This window comes from Rhynchophorus ferrugineus, unplaced genomic scaffold (assembly GCF_030347505.1).
Source record: "Rhynchophorus ferrugineus isolate W39M unplaced genomic scaffold, kcgeb_rfMv2 rfM9, whole genome shotgun sequence".
NCBI classification, from domain to species: Eukaryota; Metazoa; Arthropoda; class Insecta; order Coleoptera; family Curculionidae; genus Rhynchophorus; species Rhynchophorus ferrugineus.
In genome coordinates, this window is record NW_027472588.1 from 41,204,719 (window position 1) to 41,224,247 (window position 19,529).

Sequence of the window (19,529 nt, forward strand, 5' to 3'; positions counted from 1 at the left end):
TTCAGTCGCTAGTTTTTTGACTATCGACTGTTTTCAGTCGATAGTTCTCAACGCTAGTCACTAATATAAAGCAGGCCATGAGGCACTCCTGCTTGTATTTATTTTAGTTCAGAATATTTTCTTTATTGTTTAATTATGAAGAGTCTATTGGAGATATATGATGTTAATATCTCTACATATCGCTTTGGCAGTATCTTGTTTAATTTTTATATCAAGCCATGGTGTCAAACTTTATTGAAGTTCGGGTTTTAAAATTGAAGCAATAATGCAAGACATGAATATGATTGAGGTATTAGGGTGAAAAATGGGACAAAAATTAGCAAACATACTGTACTCCCTGGTAACTAGCGAAATTATGCCAGGTAATTTAAAGAATAGTCTCCCATCAAGACAACGCCCGACAGTTTGGCTAGAGAGCTTGATTGGGAAGCTTTGATGCACCATATACTCCAGACATAGAACCCTCAGACCAACATTTGTTCCAATATCTACAGAACCCTCTCAATGCTTTTTACCTACTCACTTTTATATTTATTATAAATGTTGTTATTCTGCAGAGAAAAAGAGACAAAGAGATTTTTAATCAGTTGGTTTCGTTTTTTCTTGTCCATAAAAAATTAAAGTCGGAAGTAAAAAATCAGAGTCGAAAAGCGAAATTATGACAGGCAATTTAAAGAATAGTCTCCCATCAAGACAACGCCCGACAGTTTGGCTAGAGAGCTTGATTGGGAAGCTTTTATGCACCATATACTCCAGACATAGAACCCTCAGACCAATATTTGTTCCAATATCTACAGAACCCTGTCAAAATAGAATTAATCTAATTTCAAAATTAAGCCTTTTATTAGATTTTTGATCAGAAAATAAAAAAACCACAAACTTTTTCTTAGTCGACACAATATATCACATCAATACTTACTTCGGGAAGAGTAATAACCAATCTGGCTGTTAAATTCGTGACCGTTAAAATTGTCCTCGGCTGTTTCACTGTGATGTAATTCCTAAGCCCTGTAGCTTCGGTCCTCAGGTGTATGTCCTCAGATTTAAATGTCCCATTCTCAAATGGCCTATGAAGTGAGATATTTTTGTATGATCTACGAAGCGTTACTGAAGCGAAATTAACCTCACCTGTAGCTTTCATCCAGATCGATCGTATTCACGCCCGTGCTAGCGTTAGGTCTGGCCACGAAAGTATCGTCGTGAGTACTCATGAATACGTTAAGGGCGCCCTGGGTCACGTCCACAACGATACGTATGTCCACGTTCATAAACCTAGGTTGGATCACAAAGAACACCAGTTCGCCAGGTTGCAGCGGTTTCGGTTTCATCTTGCACTCATCTAAAAGTTATCGTTGATATTGATGATCTATTATTCTCTATCCAAAGAAGCAATGAACTCATGTCATCAATTACAATGTATTGCATATAACACCCTTCGGTTTAAATGAACTCCATCAAGCCCACATAAGAAGAAACTGACAAACGGTGGAGTCTTGAATAAGTGTTATTAACTTGAATACTGGTTGAGAATGCCATAATGAGTGAATGAAACTTTCTGCATGTGGGATTATGACTCACTGCAGAGAATAACAAGACAGGGTGATAATAGTTGAAAGAAAGAGGAAATACAGTGATATCAGTATAATTTGGCACGAAACACACAGCAATGAAGGAAACAAGAACTAAACATAAAAAGGTAAAATAAAATAAAATACATTACTTGGAGGTACAATTATTAATTAAACGGATTAAGCCTCTAGGGGATACCATAGGTGGCTAAGAAAAGAGTTCTATGTAAAAATAATAAAATAACTCTAAACTACAAACTACTACGGCTATCTAATTAACTCTACCTTAAGTCTTTCAATAACATATGCATTTTTTATTTATATTAGAATGTTATAAACCAAAACTAAAATGGAGAAAATATCAAAGTTCAATGTGGCAACATTGTACCATTTCGAAATCATAAATTCAGATGACGTGAGTTCACTGCTATTTTGGATGGATTGTAGATTAAAATATCGTAACTCACCTATCGGTTTTGCATCAAAGCACATCTTGTTATCCACGGACATCTGCTTATAACACTGACGTCCCCTGGTGGGGGTACCGAGGAAGCCCTCGCGGCACTTGGCGCACTGTACCTTCCAACATGGCTGGGCCGAATTCCTTCCTTGCCCAGCGCACTCGTCACTGACTGTATTGTTCTGGCAATCGCACTGATCGCCGGTTACCGGATGGCATTTCGTACCGTGACCGTGACAGTCGCAAGGCCTGCAAGGGTCGTGCAGTTCGTCGGAACCCCGAAAATAACCTAGAAACTACGTATCAAACTCACTGTTACACGGTAGAGAATCACCAGGATACCTGTTATGCATTCATCGCATCGATTTCCTGTTGTTTTGTTCTCGCATCGCAGACATATGGCGGGTCCTTTGGGTCCCACGGCTAGGGAGCGGAGACTATCCTCGTTTACGTAATCGTTGGGTTGACTCACCTCCGTTGGATCCACGCAGAAGGCCGAATGACCGTGGCAGTACTCCAGGCAAGGGACGCAGGTCGTTCCGTTTGTGGGATTGCCGACGAAGAGTGGTTTACATGACTCGCATTTCGAACCCTTATAATCAAACAAATAAAAATATAAAACACAAGGGGCATAAAAAAGTTTACTTTACCATGGTGTTGTTATGACATTCTATACAGATATCCAACTTGTCTGGTCCCTCGCAGTTTGAATGTCCATTGCAAAGACACTGAATGGAACAATTAGCGCCGACGTATCCGAACTCACACTCGCATTTCGATGGAGCCACGCATCGACCTCGAACGCATCCTGCAAGAAGTTCTTAAGAATCCGTTTTTTTACAGTAGTGGTTAGTTTTGAAGAATCCCAACTGTATTCGGTACACTTCGGTAGTTTTCGTCTGATTATGCGACGTTGCCATTTACAAGCAATCGAGAGGTTGACCCTGGCGTTGGTACGAACTTTGTTTTGTAAGGTTAAGAATTGTTATAGTTTATTTGTTATTGTATTGTTCATATTTTCATTATAAATGGTAGGCACTAATGGAGAAATCATCGATTTGTGAATATTGTCTTAAAAGCTTTTATAACATTTTTAATCTAAACAGACATTCCATCGAGGTGCGTATCCATTCAATTTTTAATTTAGTTTTGTAAATTGGATTCAATCCTATACTGAATTACATATATTTAGGCGTAGTTGACCCTGCGAAAGTAAAAATACAGCTTTTTCATCATATAGTCAATCTACAGCATTAAAACTGAACAAGAAACATTGAAGTTTGGCTCGCTTGAAGATTTTTAAGGTTGGAAGTTCCTATTTTGGTGAAAATATTGCTACTTTTAAATTTGAGCATAGTCGATCAGGAATTCGTAAGAGTGTATCAAAGAGTGAGAGGTGAATGTTATTAAAATCAGATCAAAATATGACTGCAGCTAAACTAGCTTCTAAAATTCAAACGGATGCTAGATTGGATTACACCTGAGCTAATTTAAGAAATGACAATTATGCGCATGGAATAATTTTCATTGACTACCTTGAAAAAGGAAGGACCATCAACAGCGACTATTGAAACAATTGAAGGACGAAATCGCCGAAAAACGGCCGCATTTGAAGAAAAAGAAAGTGAAAACGATGGAAAAAATCCATCAATTGGGCTTCGAATTGCTTCCTCATCCACCGTATTCTCCAGATCTAGCCCCCAGCGACTATTTCCTGTTCTCAGATCTCAAAAGAATGCTCGCTGGTAACAAATTTTCGTCGAATGGTGATCGCCGAAACAGGTCTATTTTGAAGCAAATGCCAAATCGTGCTACAAAAATGGTTTCGAAAAGTTGGAGGGTCACTATAATCAGTGTATCATCCTTGAAGGGAATTATGTTGAATAAAAAAACTAATTTTTCCAAAAAAATGTGTTTTACTATGGTAGGCCGGGGACTTTTCAATTAACCTGTTAAATGATTACATATTGTTTTGTTTTCTCTTTTTTCTTTTCAAAATTATTTTAAAATTAAAGATGTTTATAAAATGTTCTTGATATTACACGTTTTATATTATAACAAACGAAAAATATATGAAAACATTTTAACTTAGGTCTCAACAGAAGATCTAATTAGAACTTGTGAATTAAAGATAATTTATTCAATTTATATTATATTCTTCAAAAATATATATAATTTTCAACAACTAGCAACGTCGCAAACTCAAACCCTTGTGCGCGAATTCTCCAGAACTAGACTCTTGTGATTTTTACGCATACGAGTTAAATTACCTTGGGGACACACCGGTTCGCAACCTTTCGTGCCGTTCTTGTAACCCTCGCCGCAAATGCACTGAAAACCCACGTCCAGGTCCACGCAAATTTCAGACCCATTGACACAATCGTGGTGTCCGCTCGCGCATTCGTTTTCTTTCGGGCACGTCACGTAGTTCCAAGTGTAAGTCATGTTTAAATCCGAAAATTCACCCTCCTGCAATGATGTATATCAATCAATAGGGTGAAATAACTCCATTTTTAATCAACTAACCAATAAGTTCATGCTTTCCTCGACAACCCTCTTGCAGCTCCCTTTCATGGGTCGTTCGCTGTTCCCTTCCGCGCAAACGCCTTTTCCCCGATCTCCCGGAGCCGCGCACCAGCCGCAGGGCGCGTGTCGCAGACACCCCGAGCACTGCTTAAACGTATGACAGGGTTCTGGACATTGGCTTGAATTGTTGGATTCTAAAACAAGGCCACAGGTACCTCCGGCGCAATATACGGGTTGCGAGGCCGAGCTGATGCATTCTTGTAGGCGGGTCGACCAGTGGCAACCTTCGATCTTCAGGCAGTCCGAACAGGACGAGAATTTCGAACAGGGCGCAGCACATTCGGCGATCTTCAGCGTGTCTTGAGTGGGTACACCTGATAAAATGAGTTTGTTGAACGGTTTACGTGTATTTATGTGTAAATTCGACAATTACTTATTTCGCAATTCCTCCTTGAAGGTCTCCATTCGCATCCTACTAGTTGATGACACTGAATACAGTCTGTTGCCACACAACGACTGAATGGACATACCTAGACATTTAAAAAAATTATTATTAAGAGTATCCGAAACGTTGAACAAATTTTGCAAAAGGCAGCTTGAAAAGAAAGTTTATATTTGTTTAGATTACTACGTGAACATAACGCAAAGCAGTTAATCAGCAGCCTGGCTCTTGCAAATTAGTCTGAACATTCCACTAGCATCGATTCTTCCATCGTTTTGGTTACCGTTGAGAACTATCGACTGAAAACGACTATCGACTGTTTAATAATTGACTACTTTTTACTATCGACTGTTTTCAGTCGCTATTTTCGGTCTGACTGATTTTGTAACTATTTACTATCGACTATTTTAGGTGTGTACTTGTAGTTACTATTTTTGGTTCTACTAGTTTCGTTCGACTAATTTTTAACGTTCTGGCTTTGTCGTACTAGCCGCGACCTTGACAAAAATATACCCAATTTATGCTTAGATTTATATGTAATATATATAGTTTTATGATTTTTTTTGGTAGTTCCATTCCTTATTACAAATCCACAGAACATTCAAATATAAAAGTAATTCTAATTCGTTTAAAATAAAATTATTAATTGCATGTTAATAGTATTCAGTAATTATTTTTTCCTTTTCTTTTTTAAAGTTAGTATCTGAAGGAATATGTACATCTCCGTCTCGCTTATCTTATAGCTTAGAGCACATATAAAATTAACTGTTCCAAGCAATTACCTCCGTCCTTTCCTTTCTCACAATTTATACAGGAAATGATTGATACATCTTCGTTTGACATCACGAATTGAAATAAACAGTCGACCCGTGCATTTGACTGAAAAGAGTAATTACTATTTTCAGTCGCTAGTTTTTTGACTATCGACTATTTCGAGACTATCAACTATTTCAACTGTTTTCAGTCGATAGTTCCCAACACTACTTTTGCTCATAATTATTTATCCCTATTTAATCCATGTAAACATCTAGTTCCTGCCGAACCCTTGTGCCTCTTAAAAGTTATCTGGTAATGGGTCTCCCCGGCTAGACAGATATGCATGATTTTCCTACTGCTTTCACGAAAAACCTAAAAAGTTCTTGTTCTTCTTGCTGTATATTTTTGCTCCAGTTAAATGATGGGCAAAACATTATTTTCATTCGAAAGTGGGCTTAAAAGTTTGAAAAAAAAAACAGTACAATACTAAAAAGAAACCAAAATCCGAGCTACCAAGATTATCAAAAATGGTAAAAAAAGTAGAGAGTGTTAATAATAAATTTGTTCCTGACGATAAGAACAACTTTAAACGCGCATATATCATCATCAGACAGCATTTTACACAAAGACCTAAAGCTGTGCTCCCGCAAAATTCAATTACTGTTATTATATAATATTTTCAAATATATGCATTGCTATACGTTTTGGACACCTTTGTATCTGTGTCTGCCACTCAATGGTCAACATCTACAAAATTTTAAGTATGGCTAAGACCATTTCTTCCTGTTTTACAGCTTTATTTATTATAAATTCATTCGTTCCTCCTTTTTATGTTGCTGCACTTATTTTGGTTTGAAGTAATGTATTTTTTTTTGAGTCTAGACCATTTCATCTCAACAAAATGGTTTCCATTTCATTTCATTATTTTTAATGAAAAAAATGTAATTGCACTTGGTGAGTTTGATTGTTAATTAAAGTTGTAATATTTTAAATTAAAAAAATTACCTGAGCTGCACACTCCGTATCCATAGAATTGATACACGAATTGGTACCATTACAGTACACACAACCGGATGATAGACTACAGGTGGCGCAGTCTGTTATTGAAGAACAATTACCAGCAATCGATTGGCTGTCGCAAATCCGACCACTATTTGAGATTCTGATAGCTAAATTAAAAAAAACTCAATGATCAACCAAAACCAAAACTGTTTTTTAATAACTTACTATTCCCCGTTGATCCCAACGGACAATCCAAGGTATTTCTATGGCATATCTGAGTCACGATTTCGTCACCGTTTTTGTTCGCGCAATATCCACAACCAGGAACCTTTAAACAACTGGATTTGGTTGAAAACAAATTGCATACGTCCATTGGAAGCTCTGGAACGATCGCGGGATACCGTAAGAATAAAAAGAACTATACAGGCACGAAGGTCTCACCTATTTTCAAAACGGATGTTCGAGTATCAATATCCCAGCCGCCAATCACGTAGGCGGCATCGCCATCGGGCTCTATGGTCATCGCCTGGGCGTAAGTTTGCTTCGGGTAGGGTCCAATTTTTTCAACAGCTGAAAAAAGGTCATCATCAATATCGTATGGTCGTTAGTTTGGCGCGTGTATTTACATTCGGTCATAAGATTGATCCACTGGTTGCAATTATAGGAAAACGCATAAAGAGTATCGCTTATATTCCATGGATATATCCTTCCTCCTAGAATCAGCATATAGTGGTCCGTTGTTACCGCTGAGTGAAAGAACCTCGGTTTTGGCTATTAAAATAACGAATGTTAGTGCCACAGAACGTTAATGAAATGTTAGTATGATTAATATCAAGTATTTTTGAGTGGAGATAAACAACGGCCAAAACGTCGTTCATGTTGAAAGTGGCGTCAAAAAAGAACTTTCACTGATTGACAAATTCATATGTCAAAATTCGCAAAATTAAAAAAAAATCAATTCAAAAATAGATCCTGTAGTTCCTTGAAACCTATCTAAGGGTTGGGGAATATGGACTGTCGTATTATAATGTGTATCTATCGAATTATTTATTGGGGTATTCTTACCAATAAAAAAGCGTTCATATCACAGATGACGTCAAATTTATATTCCTTCCAATAAAACAGGCAATGTAGTCTAACGTATTGCCAAATTCAGTTTAAGGAAAAGTAAAATCCTTTACTATCTCCTTTTTCTAATCAGAAATACTCTCGTTAAAAAGAGAGGTCCGAACATGACAACATTTTGAAGATGTGCAATGGCTGTTTTATTAAAAGAGCTATATTCCTAATTGCAGTTCGTAAAAATATAAAATTCGTTTTAAACCCGGAGTGAATTTTTCTTTTTCGTTTTATCCTAGTTAAAAACAGATAGAATGCTGTCCGATACGTTGGAACATGTAACTGAATCAGCCCATAAATAAAATTCAATCAAGATCGGTACTAGTGGGCCATGTTGCCAAATCTTTGCAAAATTCCAAAACTTACCAAGTTTCTGATATTTCCGCCAGTCAATTCGATCCAGGTTTTGGTTTCGTACTCCAGGCGGTACAAACTGTTCGACATCACGCTCAATTGTTTGTCGTATACATAGCCGCCGAACACGTACAGACTATTCGTTTGGGAATGAAACACAGTGCTGTGGCCGAATATCCCCGGTGGGCCGTTACCTTTGGTCGGCACCGCCTTCCAACTACTCTTCTCTATCGAATACTCCCACACGGAATTCAAGAATCCGTATTCCGGCGATTCACCTCCGATCAGTATCAGGCTTTCTTCTCTCTCGGCGTTCCGATAGTAGGTCAGGGTGTGTCCGTAGACCACGGGCGGCCAGTTCTCGGTGTTCCAGTACTTGGGGAGTTTGATGTTGCTGTAGGGGGATTCGATCTCGCCCCATCGCTGATTCGGAATGTCGAATTGCCAAAAGTCGTTTAGAGTCCTGTGTTCAACGAGGGAGCTGAGAATACGTAAAGATAATCCGGTCGGGAATATTACCTATTCGTTGAGTTCTTGTTGGGTTTTGTCAGTCCGCCGAAGACGAATATTGCTTGCTTGGAATGAACTATATCGGCTCCGTGGAAGTATCTACCCTGGGGCATTTTGGCATCTGGTGTAGACTCAACTGTTACCTGCAAATAAACATGAACAAAGGAATTGATTAACACCTCAAAAATGGGGTCTAATTAGCGTTGGGAACTATCGACGGAAAACGACTATCGACTGTTTAGTAAATGACTACTTTTTGCTCTTGACTGATTCTGTCAACTACTTTCAGTCGCTATTTTCGACGCGACTGATTTGACTACTTTTTACTATCGACCGTTACAGTCAGTCGAGCACTTTCAATTACTATTTTCGGACCTAGTAGTTTCATTCGATTGATTTTCAACGTTCTGGCTTTGCCGTCCTAGCCGCGACCTTGCAAATAACATGCCGAATTTATGCTTACATAGATTTATTGTAATAACGGTTTTATGTTTTGTTGTAATATGTTTGTAAATAACAATATATTTTACATTAATATTGCAACATTTTCGAATTATATTTTCCAAATTTATTTTTAATGTAAGGTGATTGGATTGATAAATATAAAAATCATTTTGATCTTTTTTGATTTCCTAAACCACTTGCCAATTTAATTTAATTTAAAATTAACTTATTCTTTGTACGGCACAGAAATAAAAAAAAACAGATGGAGCCTGCACTTGACTTAAATAGTATTTACTATTTTTGGTCTCTAGTTTTTTTTTACTATCGACTAATTCGACTGTTTTCAGTCGATAGTTCCCAATGCTAGTTCTAAATCTTCAGCACTTACTTGGATCCAACTGATGTTTTTAGTGTCGAATAACCGAACATCGTTGAGTGGACCGTGACTTAACGAATAACCTCCAAACATCCACAAGGAACCTCTTCTGTCCGAAACCAAGGAATGTCCAAAACGAGGTAATGTCTTCCTTAGATGTTCCAGGCTGCTTGATATACGCTCGGTGTTGAAGAGTTCGATAAATACTAATTGCAATTTGGTTTCTCTATAACAGGAAAAACGGTTAGGAAACCAGGGGGCTAATATTTAAGTTATATATGATGTAGTTATGTGTTTTTTTTTTAAAGATTGATTTAACCATAAATTTGAGCAGGCAAGTTATATGTGTATAAAACTACGTTACACAGAAAACTGTAACTTACAAAAATTCAAATCTTGTCCATAGATTAAAGCTGTGAAAAAGAAAATATTTACTTCAGGCAACTCAATGTGAAGCTTATTTAATTTAACAATAGGCATGATAACTAATTAAAATAGGCTTTTAACAACTGTGTATTCTCAAAATACAAATAAAAATATTAATTAAATATAAACCTTTAAAAAGTATCAATCAAATCCCATCATTGGTAGATTACAAAAAGCTAATATCAAATGTCTGGTTCCTTGTGCATCAAATAGTTTTATGAACTATACTTTACCCAGGTAAAGGCTGATACATATTTGATTGGACAATATGATTTTAGTAAGTTTTCACAGCCAGATATGTGTGTGGTATGGCAGACAGAGGTTTCAAACATTTCGAACAATACATATAGACAATATATGTGCCCAAATGCTTTCACTAAGTCAATCAAAGTAAAAGAAAGTAAAAAAAGATCTAGTTTAAGAGTTCCTAGGAGAATTTAGTATGTTAAAGCATGTCTAAACACTACTTGATGAAGTATTGTAGTATAAGAGCTCCTATAAGTTTGTTGGGATTATTAAAAAAAATATTTCTTGCCAAGTGTTATTCTGATGGTATTTTTACTTCAACATTCTAACTTATTTCATGGCTAATGTGTCTGAAATACTCATTCGCTTCAATTCCATAAGGGTTGTATTATTCTTTTTAAAATAATTATTTCAGTAACAGTCACATAGTACAGTTACCATAGAGGAATCGATTTTGGACAGGTTCAAGATCGGGTAGTACAAAACAGATTTTTAACTGTGAAAGTTCAGACATTGGAAAGAGGAAATGATGATTAGGAAACGTTAAATGATGTCAATGTTTCGTACCGGTTCTGATTGATGTTTGCTTAATATTGACACTATTTTTGTAATTCTTTGTTACGGTCATCATGCCTATCGAATAAGAGAGAAAACTTACGCAATACTACAGTCTACTCCGGTCCAACCATCGTTGCATAGACACCGACCGTAATTGCTGTCGCAGGATCCTTTCCCCGACGAGAGGCTGCAGTTGTTCGGGCAGATCACCTCTTCGCAGTTCGGTCCCACGAGTCCCGTTTTACAGACGCACTTTCCATCGCGACATTCACGCGGATGATCGCAAGAGTCGCAACTTAACACTTTGTAAACGGCACTGAAACTGCCGTTAGGTGGGCCTTGTTTGTAGTGGACGGTAAGGTGACCTAAAGTTATATTCTAGATTTATACAAAATATATAAAATCGACGGAATCTTCGCAACAGTTTTTCTTACAGGTTTTAGTAGTACCTGAGCTAATAAAAAAATATAAAATCCCTGATTTTCATCTCAACTGTGATTCCTTCAAATAAAACGGCCAATGCACGTCATCAAAATGTATAATGCATAATGTATAATATTGACTGACAACAAACTACTAATTAATTTTAACAGTATAGTAGATCAAATGGCTATTTATAAAAGGATTTAAACTACAGTTAATTAAACAACCACAATAGTTTGTAGGTTGTTTTATTATACACATTGACATATGACAACGGTGTCGAGCAATACCAACACAAATCGAATTTTATAGACCAATTTGGTTATATATATATATATATATATATATATATATATATATATATATATATATATATATATATATATATATATTCAGACGCATCAAACTTCGTTCTGTCTATTTCTAACTGAGTAATGTTAATTAGCAAAAGGAGTCAGAAAAATGCTTTAAAAAGTTTAAAAGGGATTTCGTTCGACGGTGTTGATGACGTGAATTGGCTGTTTTATTGGAAGGACTACATATGCAGGCATTTTTTCATAATAAGGGACAATTAAAAAGAAACAAATTATACTATTGTAATCTCAATGTCAATGACATTCGATTAAATTAAGTGCAGGAATTTAAGTAATTAGGATCAGTAATCCAGGAGAAAAAAATGGATAGACTAAGCTGCAGAAACTCTCATTACTCTATAATGCGTGTAGAAGAGGGGAAATATTACTATAAAAAACTGATAGAGAAACTAATAAAAAACTGAGTATATTGAGGGTAATAAGAAAGAAGTAAATAATGATATTGAATGCATACCTGATCTCGATTCAACAATAGCCGTCGGTGAAGCTTCCTCGTTACAAAACACTGCCGATAAAGCACTCTGACTGCCCATATCCACCAGTTCTGGTAATCCATCGTATACGTACACAGCGTTCTCTCCGCACGTCACATTTAACTGTGTCGAATTGATCTGCAACTGTATTATAGGGGTGCCATAGTCCACGTCCGGCTTGATAATCCACAGACACTCCCCGATGGGGGGTACACCCCTCGGCGGTGAGTTGTTCTGCAGCGAACTGATGCCTTGGCCCTTGGGTTCCGTCAGAACCCCGCGGGCCTGACATTGGTAGTAACACTGCTGGCCGTTCCGAGGGTCCCCCGAGTAATTCGGTCTGCATCGTTCGCAATGCAAACCCTCCGTGTTATCCTGGCAGAAACACTCTCCAGTCTCTATGTCGCACTCGCCCTTATCGACGTCCCCGTGTCCGTTGCACTCGCACTTCCTGCAACTCTCGTCGGTGGTGGCATTTCCGTAACTTCCGGGCCGGCAGTACTCGCAGTATTTGCCCATTGTGTTCTCCTCGCAACGTTCGCAGATCTGGTATCCGTCGGGACAAGCAGAATGATTATTACATCCACAGTTCTTCGAGCAATCGTCGCCGTACCAACCCAGATCGCACAGGCACTTGTAGTCCGGTTCTCCCTGACATTTTCCGTGCACGCAGACATTGTAACACGTCCGGACGCAGGAGGATCGCCCGTCGCCTATGTAACCCTTTCGACAGTGACAACTAAAGGAACCGTCGGTATTGATGCACTCTGCTTGAGGGTGACAGTCGTGCAGGCCCAGTCCGCACTCGTCCACGTCGGGACACTGCGCGTAGGCCCACTTGGCCTCCTTGCCGCCCAACATCTCCGAACAATCCGCCTCGGGTTTCTGGAAATCTCCGCGGACGCACAGTCCGGACATCGGGTTCGAAGCGTCGTGACACCATCCACAGCTCAACGAGCCGAGACATGACGAGCAGTTGGTGTGCGCCGCGCAGGCCCGGCATCGTTCCTGCGGCTTCGGTGACAGGGAATTGTTCTCGTAGGTCGCTAGGAGGGGGAAGGCCTGGTCGAGCCACTCGCGACACAACCCGAACTGATATTCGCTCGTGTAGACGGAGAAACTGAAGCACTTTTGCGTCGCGCGGCACCACACACATCTGCCGCGCCGATCCAGGCAAGAGTCGCAGCCCGTCCTCATGTAGCAGGGCGTCGGGCACTCCTCCGCCGTCTTCACCGAGCCGGGTTTCTGCCCGATCCTAGTGCACTTGGCCTCCTCTACCCACCACTCGCAGATGCCGGTCTCCAGGCAGGATGCGCACGAGATGAAGTTGCTGCAGTTAGGACACATGCCCGGCTGCAAAGTCAGGTACCGCCAGTTGCCGTCCGCCGAGCAGGACTCGCGCTCGTCCGAGGATCTCGGCTGACAGGTATCGGTCAGCTCGCACCACCCGCATTTCGAATCGGTCAGGCAGTGCAGACAGTTGGCGTACTGGGAACAGGAACCGTTGGCGAAGGGCTCCAGGTACTCAAACGTGAAGACGTAGTGGGTGGCGGGCGACTCATCCGGCTTGAAATGCCGCAGCTCCATGCTGCTCTGTTGGTGGGAGTTGTACAGCGGGCCAAGGGTCTTCACGCTCCGGAAATCGACGGGGATCCGGTTCTCGGGCAGGCCCTCGGGCCAGGGCGACGACACGCAGTCCTTCGGTTCCGTGGTGACATTGAAGACCGTCATCTCCCCGAGAACGACGGTCGCGGCCGAGTAGCTGATGCAAACGTTCAGGGTTTCGTGCCAGCCCTGGGGCAAGCGGAGGAAACCGCGCAGCGATGCCATCATTTGACCGCCGGCGCCCTCGAGTCTGGGGGAGGCGCCCGCGTTGTATTCGACTGTGGTGGCGTTGAGGGTGGTCACGTGGTCGGGTTGCGAAAAGTTCACCGGGTGGTTGTACTTGATGAAAGTAAGCCCGGGCCGGTGATCGAGAGCGGCGCAGTCCTGGGGTCGACGGATCTCCGTGCCCTTGGGTCCCCACCAGCCCGGCGTCTGGCTTGGGCTGTCCTCCTGGGTACCGCAGGCGCCGTGGGGGTCATCGCGGGGGTGACAGCGCGCCTTCTGCACGCACCACGCGCACTCCCCCAGTCCCAGACGGTACGATGCCGATGAGGAGCTCGATTCTTCGTCTTCTCGCAGATGACCGTGAACCAAGCACGAGTGGCAGTCCTGCAACGCCGGGCAGACCCCGGGGCACCTCGCCGTCTGCAAATTGGTGGTGCAGTTCGCGCCGACGGTACGGCCGTAGCAACGGTCGTCGGCGCTGCACCAGCCGCATTCCGGATCGGCGGAACATGCCCCGAACGAGACGTGCAGGGCGCAGGCAAGTGGGGGGACGCTCCGTAAGGCCGGTGGCGCCGTCCAGGCCAACAGATCGCCGTTAACATTCCCGTGATAGCCCCCGACCAGGATCAAAGTATGTTCGTTCCGTATGCTGGAGGCGTGAGCGAAGACACCCTGCTGCTTCGGGTACCTAGAGTCGTTGCCGCCGCCCAAAATATCAGGATTAACCCACGTATGACATCCCAGATGATACAGGTACATCTGATTATCATAACAAATCTCCTCTTTGTTGTGTCGATGCGAGTACCCCCCAAATATGACCAAATAATTCCCGAAAACATTAGCAGAGTGGAAGGCTCTCTCCCTGGGCACGAACTTCTCCCGCAGATGCTCCCTGGTGTAGTGTATCTCCGTCCAATGCCTGTGGTCTAGCTGGAAAGCGAACATCTTGTCCGATAATTTCGAGAATCTCGCGAGTCCCGCGGCTATGCCCCCGTACACGATGAGCGAGTTGGTGGCCTTGTGGTACACGGTGGTGTGAGCAACCACCCTGATATCTAACTGTTTCCCTCCCCGCGCCCTTACCAGTTCCCACTGCTCGGTGTCGTCGGGCGTCAGTTGGATCCTCCACAGCTGCGAAGAAAAGTCCCCGTCCGCCGTGCTACCCCCGAAAAGGTAGATGGTTTCGTTGATGCACGTCAATGTGTGTCTGGTCAGTCTCGCTGGTCGGTCGACCGTTAATTGGGCTCTTAGCTGCCATAGTCGAGTTTGTACGTTGTAGTACCTAAATAAAATGATTATGTTATTAACAAATCAGTTTCAGATCGCGCGAATGCCAGTCTTGCATCATAAAAAGGCTAAAATGTATTATTTACATTCTATACCACCACTTTTTTGCATACATTTGCTTTGCTTTTTGATTATAGGTGACCTGCAAATGGATTTTGACAATGGCTGTCTGGATAACAGCTTGAAAAGAGTCGCCCAAGAAACTTATATAAAATTCAGACTTTCCAAACTTTATGAATCATCATATATCCATAGAGTTTTAATAGATGTTTAACTTAAAAAGTCGAAGCCGAAGAAATGTTTTGCGTTGTCCCATGAATGCAGGCACTGAGACCACATTTTTCATTGGTTTGTTTGAACTGCCTTACAAAGGTATCTGATTGGCTCATATCTATAAAGCGATTGTTTGTTTCAGTTTATTTATAACGCCATTTTTATGTGCCTTACGTGTGCGAGTATATACTTACTACTTGGTACTTGATTATAATGTATTTTCAGTCTTAAAAGTGTTGTGTATTTAGTGTATGTGCGGAAATAAAAAAACGAGACATCGTTTTCCTTGGAAGAAACCGCCCAAGTTAGCCGGATTAAGGACGGGCGCATTGTTTTACTTAGTTTTTATTTTATTTTTACAGGAATACAACAGAAGAAATCATGAAAATATTGCCGACAGTTTAAACCCGAAATATTTCCAAATACTTATCCTATTTGGACTCATGGGGTTGTACTAAAACATCAAACCAACTAACAACCAACTCACCATAAATCATCCGCCAAGCTGCCATCCTCCAGTTGTCCTCCATATAAAACAAAACCTTTCGCGACAGCGCAAGCTGAGTGGCCGTAACGTGCCTTCGGGCCCACCGATATATCTTCACCCAGCCTTCCGCTGTGGCGCTGTCTCCGCATGAATTTCGACGAATTATCGCCCAAAGCGTAAAATATATTACTGACGAGAGACTTACGCGGTATCCCCAGTCCTTCGAAACCTACAACAATCAATCGGTGGCCTGTTGACGTTAACATGTTCACGGCGCGTTACTTACTGGCTTGTTGAGCAATAAAATGAGCTGCCTCTGAAGGATCGACCCTATCAGCCGATTCCCAATCAATTAATTCGTTTCCGTCAGAATCCCGCCAACTGCTCGTTTGAAAATTGTACACCTGTAAATATTAATTTGTAGTGGTCTGAGTGGTATATTGGGTATGTTGTATAGTTTATGAAAATCTAATTAACGCTTGAAAAACAGGAATCCCTTTGGACTGCAGAAACCAGAATTCTCATCTCGATTATATTGCAGGCTAGCGTGAGACTACAGGGAAGTGAACAAGACGTAATATATGATAGTAGGCTAGTTTGTAGGCACATTTAAATAAAACGAGTAGCATTTCAATATTTAACGTTTTTATTGTTTACATGTCTATATTTCGTTGAATCGAGTAAGTAAATTTAGCTAAGGATATTGTTTCTCTTTGAAAACCAATACAGTTATCAATATTTCGAAATAAAATCAAACTTGTATTAAGAGATTGTATTAATGTTGCTCAAATTTACTAATGTATATATTTCTTATTTACTAAATAACTCATTAATGAAAACGAAAATTTATGTCAAATATGGTGTATTTCAATATTGAGGTAATAGCATGACATTGATGTATTTCCTTGGCAATTGGTTTTTTCACACAACCAATGTGCCCAAAATGTTCATTGTATGTCTGGGATCTTCTCTTGTAATTTTATATTTTTCTTCTAGTAGCATCTATGTACTTAGCATATTTCAAGTACGTACAATAGTGTCAGCATCCGTTCCATATTTGTATCAATCGTACCTTACATTTCATATTTCTTAATAACCACCAGGAACGACAACCCTAATATTGATAAATACAAATGTAACATACTTGACGAAACAGTGCTTGATAACTAGTTAAATTTCACATTCTTTAGGTAATTTTGTTGTGTTAATGTTTTAGTTACATTTTTGAATAAATTTTGTACCAGTAATATATATAGCCTAATAAAACAGTCAATTCACGTCAACACAGTGGGATGTATTGCCAAATTCCGTTAAAAAAAACGTAAAACTCCTTTTAGGAGCATTTTTCTATCTCATTTTACTAATAAGCATTATTCTAGTTAAAAAGAGACAGAATGAAGTCGAACCAGTCGAATGCGTCCGAACATGTAACCAAATCGATCAATAAAATTCGATTTGTGTTGGTACTGGTCGACTTCATTGTCATATGCCAACGTAAATATAATAAAACAACTTTAAAGTACAAAATATTTGGTTGTTTAATTAACTGTAGTTTCAATCCTTAAATAAATATGCATTAGGTGTACTATAATGTTAAAATAAATTATATTTTATAACGTTATTTTTGTTTCATTATTTTATTTACGTAAGTATTTTGTTGTCAGAGTCAAAATAAATGAAAGCTTAAATTTGACGCGTGATTACGCGTTGCATTACACATTTTGATAACGTGCATTGGCTAATATACATTCATAAACTCAATTTGCTGTCTCAGCTTCGCTATAATTTTTTAATTTCTCCCATTAGTAATAAAAAAGAATTAAGTCTTTTGTTTTTTTTATGAATTTTATAAAATGTTCACAACCATTTATCAGTAAAAGCAAAACAATAAACATGGCAAATAATAAACACAACTTCATGTAGATTATCTAATGGATAGATATAAAGGAAATCCTGTTCATCAGGTAGGCTTGGCTAGCATGTAGCAAGCGAGGGAAGTAAAAATGTTTTAATGCGCTATCTAAATGGACTAGTTTTATCAGTAGTCACAAAATTATGGAGCATATGTTTTGAGCGCGTTCATTTTTGTATTAGATGAGGATCTGTTAAATTCTGCTTCCTAAATTCCAACATAGACCCAATATAAGAACCGAAAATAAGATTAAGATCGCTGAATCACCACTTACCTCTAGATCAGCAAGCACGTGGTTCAGGTCATATCCTCCAAATACATAGAGTGAGTCCGTGATATCGACATACACCGCCGAATGAGCTGCCCTCGGTCGCAAACCTTCACCCGTCTGAGCTAGATAATGCCAATGGCCTCCTGGTGGGTCATTTTCCGGCAGTGAGCATGATCGTCCCGAGTAGCCCGACCGGCAGAGGCAATGACCCTTGTCACACTGTCCACGGCGCTCGTGTTTACCACAATCTAGGACATTAAAATCGCGTTTCAAATTCCGTTTCAGATTAACCAAATAACACATTAAAATACAATTATTGAAATTTCGTATAACAATTTCAAACGTACGAGTCTTGAAAAAACATTCGCATATGTTATAGACCCAGATGCTTCTTGAGAATAACGTTCTACCCACTTAAAACAACCTTCCTCCCTATATAACGAAACATTTCCGAGAAAAGTGTTAGTTACTTGCTCAATCGTCTATCTAACATCCTTCAGAGGAAAAAACTTTGACGTACACAATCTTGCCAAACAGACTATAAATTAAATACCATAAAACAAAAATCTGACAATTATCTCCGATTGGAACCTGGCAGATTTGTAAGAAAATGAGATACCTTTTAAAAAAATTTTATGATTAAAAACACTGCTTTAAATGTTAGTTCGGCGAATAGCAAAACTATAAATTTGCTGAAATAAGTTTATTATTTTGATATTTTGAGTAGATGTTTAAAGTTGACGATGTTGTAAGAGCAGAAACCACGAAATAATAACTTTTACTTGGTTAACTAACTTTCCTCGTCGGTAAGCAATGACTATTATATTAATCAACCGTTATTTCGTTAAAAAAAATAACAAAATGCCGAGATACAGACGGCAGAGACATCATGGATGACTAGAATGACTGAAATCCTATCAAAAATAGCGAGGCGATTTTTTTATAGAAGTCCCCCCCCCCTTCATCTTTTTTTGTAAATTCTGGATATAACAAATATTTGGTCAAAAAAATAAATAGTAACATTGTCGCTATTTTTTTTTGTAGTAAAAAGACAGCCTTCTGTCTTAAAATCACACACCTTTAAAAACACTTAATGAATAAAAATAAAAATTTAAGCATGTTATGTTAAATCTGTTTATATACCAAAACCTTAGACTTGTTAATTATGTGAATGTAGAATGTTAAATAGAAAATAAACAATTTAGGAAAAAACATATATACTTACTGTTTGGACATAACTTTCTTGAACAATCTGGTCCACCCCATTCAGCCTCATTACATACACAGCGCCCCTTCAAGCAATAACCCCTCCCAGTACAATTACTGGGGCAAGCTGATATGGAATACTCTGCACGAAACCCGTCCAAGACATAATTTGTGTCACTAAACAAAATACACAATGTTCAACCATC

General features: G+C 39.7%; 1 protein-coding gene across 4 annotated transcripts in view; it reads right to left on the reverse strand.

Annotated features, from left to right (window-relative positions):
- The window catches only part of Megf8 (Multiple EGF like domains 8), a 221,635-nt gene that overhangs the window by 2,198 nt on the left and 199,908 nt on the right, over positions 1–19,529 (reverse strand). For 2 of the 4 annotated variants that reach the window (XM_076415083.1, XM_076415081.1), the window contains 17 exons: positions 12,039–14,979; positions 10,888–11,152; positions 9,570–9,783; positions 8,747–8,880; positions 8,240–8,690; positions 7,381–7,525; positions 7,196–7,324; positions 6,980–7,135; positions 6,758–6,921; positions 4,988–5,084; positions 4,555–4,928; positions 4,299–4,497; positions 2,679–2,836; positions 2,371–2,620; positions 2,036–2,317; positions 1,129–1,339; positions 920–1,067 (listed from right to left, as the gene is read on the reverse strand). In XM_076415083.1, coding sequence (XP_076271198.1) covers positions 920–1,067; positions 1,129–1,339; positions 2,036–2,317; positions 2,371–2,620; positions 2,679–2,836; positions 4,299–4,497; positions 4,555–4,928; positions 4,988–5,084; positions 6,758–6,921; positions 6,980–7,135; positions 7,196–7,324; positions 7,381–7,525; positions 8,240–8,690; positions 8,747–8,880; positions 9,570–9,783; positions 10,888–11,152; positions 12,039–14,832 — 6,171 coding nt within the window. In that variant the 5' untranslated portion in view covers positions 14,833–14,979. Of the gene's footprint in view, positions 1–919; positions 1,068–1,128; positions 1,340–2,035; positions 2,318–2,370; positions 2,621–2,678; positions 2,837–4,298; positions 4,498–4,554; positions 4,929–4,987; positions 5,085–6,757; positions 6,922–6,979; positions 7,136–7,195; positions 7,325–7,380; positions 7,526–8,239; positions 8,709–8,746; positions 8,881–9,569; positions 9,784–10,887; positions 11,153–12,038; positions 15,170–15,934; positions 16,164–16,220; positions 16,339–18,120; positions 18,366–19,342; positions 19,501–19,529 lie in introns of all 4 variants that reach the window. The other 2 variants (XM_076415080.1, XM_076415079.1) reach the window with 2 other exon arrangements.